Raw genomic sequence first — 1,091 nt, 5'->3', positions numbered from 1 at the left:
GCGCGAGCCCCGGGCGCCGGGCCACCCAGGAGCCCCTCGCCGCCGCGACATGCAGCCGGGCCGCCGGCGCCGCGCGCGGGGACACTTGATTGGCGACGCGCGGCTCGCGCCTTTGCTTCTTTGGGGCACCTTCCCCTCTCAAGAAGAGACTAAATTCGTTTAGAGGAAAAGAACCAGAAAAGCACCCCCAAACACCAAAATAAAACCCCTCGTCGAACCAAATTCTGCTTCTCCGGGACGCGGACGCACAGCTAACTCTCGTTTTGGGGGCTGCCCCGGCGGCTCCCGGGAGCCCTCTGACCTCCCCGCCCCCTCTCGCCCCCGGCGCGTCGGGACTTGTGGCTCCAGCGCCTCGGAAGGCGCGCGGGCCCGGGCCCTCCGGGAGGAATCTCGGTCGCCTCTGGACAGTGGCATTTAATGCCCGCAGCGTCGGGGGTGGCGGCGCGCGGGCCGGACGGGCCACTCGGGTGCCGGCTCCGGGTTGCAGGCCTGATCGATGCCTTTTGCTGAGTGAGCCGCCGGCTCCCCACCCACCTCGTCCGATCTCGCCTCCTCCTCTTCCTCTGGTCTCCTCCCTCCTCCACGCCCTCCTGCAAATGGCTACGTTCCCCGAGAGCGACTTCCAGATCTGCCTGCTGTGTAAGGAGATGTGCGGCTCGCCAGTGCCGCTCTCCTCCAGCTCGTCGGCGTCCTCCTCGTCCTCGCAGACGTCGACGTCGTCGGGGAACTGCGGCGGCGGCGGGGCTCCCGGCACCGCCCCGCGCCGCCTGCACGTCCTGCCCTGCCTGCACGCCTTCTGCCGCCCGTGCCTCGAGGCGCACCGGCTGCCGGCGGCGGGCGGCGGCGCGCCGGGGGAGCCACTCAAGTTGCGCTGCCCCGTCTGCGACCAGAAGGTCGTGTTGGCCGAGGCGGCGGGTATGGACGCGCTGCCCTCGTCCGCCTTCTTGCTCAGTAATCTCCTGGACGCCGTGGTGGCCACCGCCGACGAGCCACCCAAGAACAACGGGCGCGCTGGCGCAGCGGCGGGCGCGGGTGGCCACAGCAACCACCGGCACCACGCGCACCCGCGAGCGCCGGCCTCCGCGCCGCCT

The 1,091-nt window shown here is 71.0% G+C and overlaps 2 protein-coding genes across 2 annotated transcripts in view; one reads left to right on the top strand and one right to left on the bottom strand.

The window, feature by feature from the left end:
* The window catches only part of LOC102845592 (putative uncharacterized protein UNQ6490/PRO21339-like), a 1,270-nt gene extending 856 nt beyond the window's left edge, over positions 1-414 (bottom strand). Inside the window, 1 exon segment of the mRNA XM_006890663.1 lies at positions 250-414. Coding sequence (XP_006890725.1) covers positions 250-414 — 165 coding nt within the window.
* Positions 415-596: 182 nt separating this feature from the next.
* Positions 597-1,091, top strand: part of TRIM71 (tripartite motif containing 71, E3 ubiquitin protein ligase) — a 64,393-nt gene continuing 63,898 nt past the window's right edge. The window contains exon 1 of the mRNA XM_006890617.1: positions 597-1,087. Coding sequence (XP_006890679.1) covers positions 597-1,087 — 491 coding nt within the window. The remainder of the gene's footprint in view (positions 1,088-1,091) is intronic.

Source organism: Elephantulus edwardii, unplaced genomic scaffold, assembly GCF_000299155.1.
Source record: "Elephantulus edwardii isolate Elephantulus edwardi_28Jun2011 unplaced genomic scaffold, EleEdw1.0 scaffold00091, whole genome shotgun sequence".
NCBI lineage: Eukaryota > Metazoa > Chordata > Mammalia > Macroscelidea > Macroscelididae > Elephantulus > Elephantulus edwardii.
Note: the sequence above shows the minus strand (reverse complement) of the source record. Positions and strands in the feature narration are given on the sequence as shown.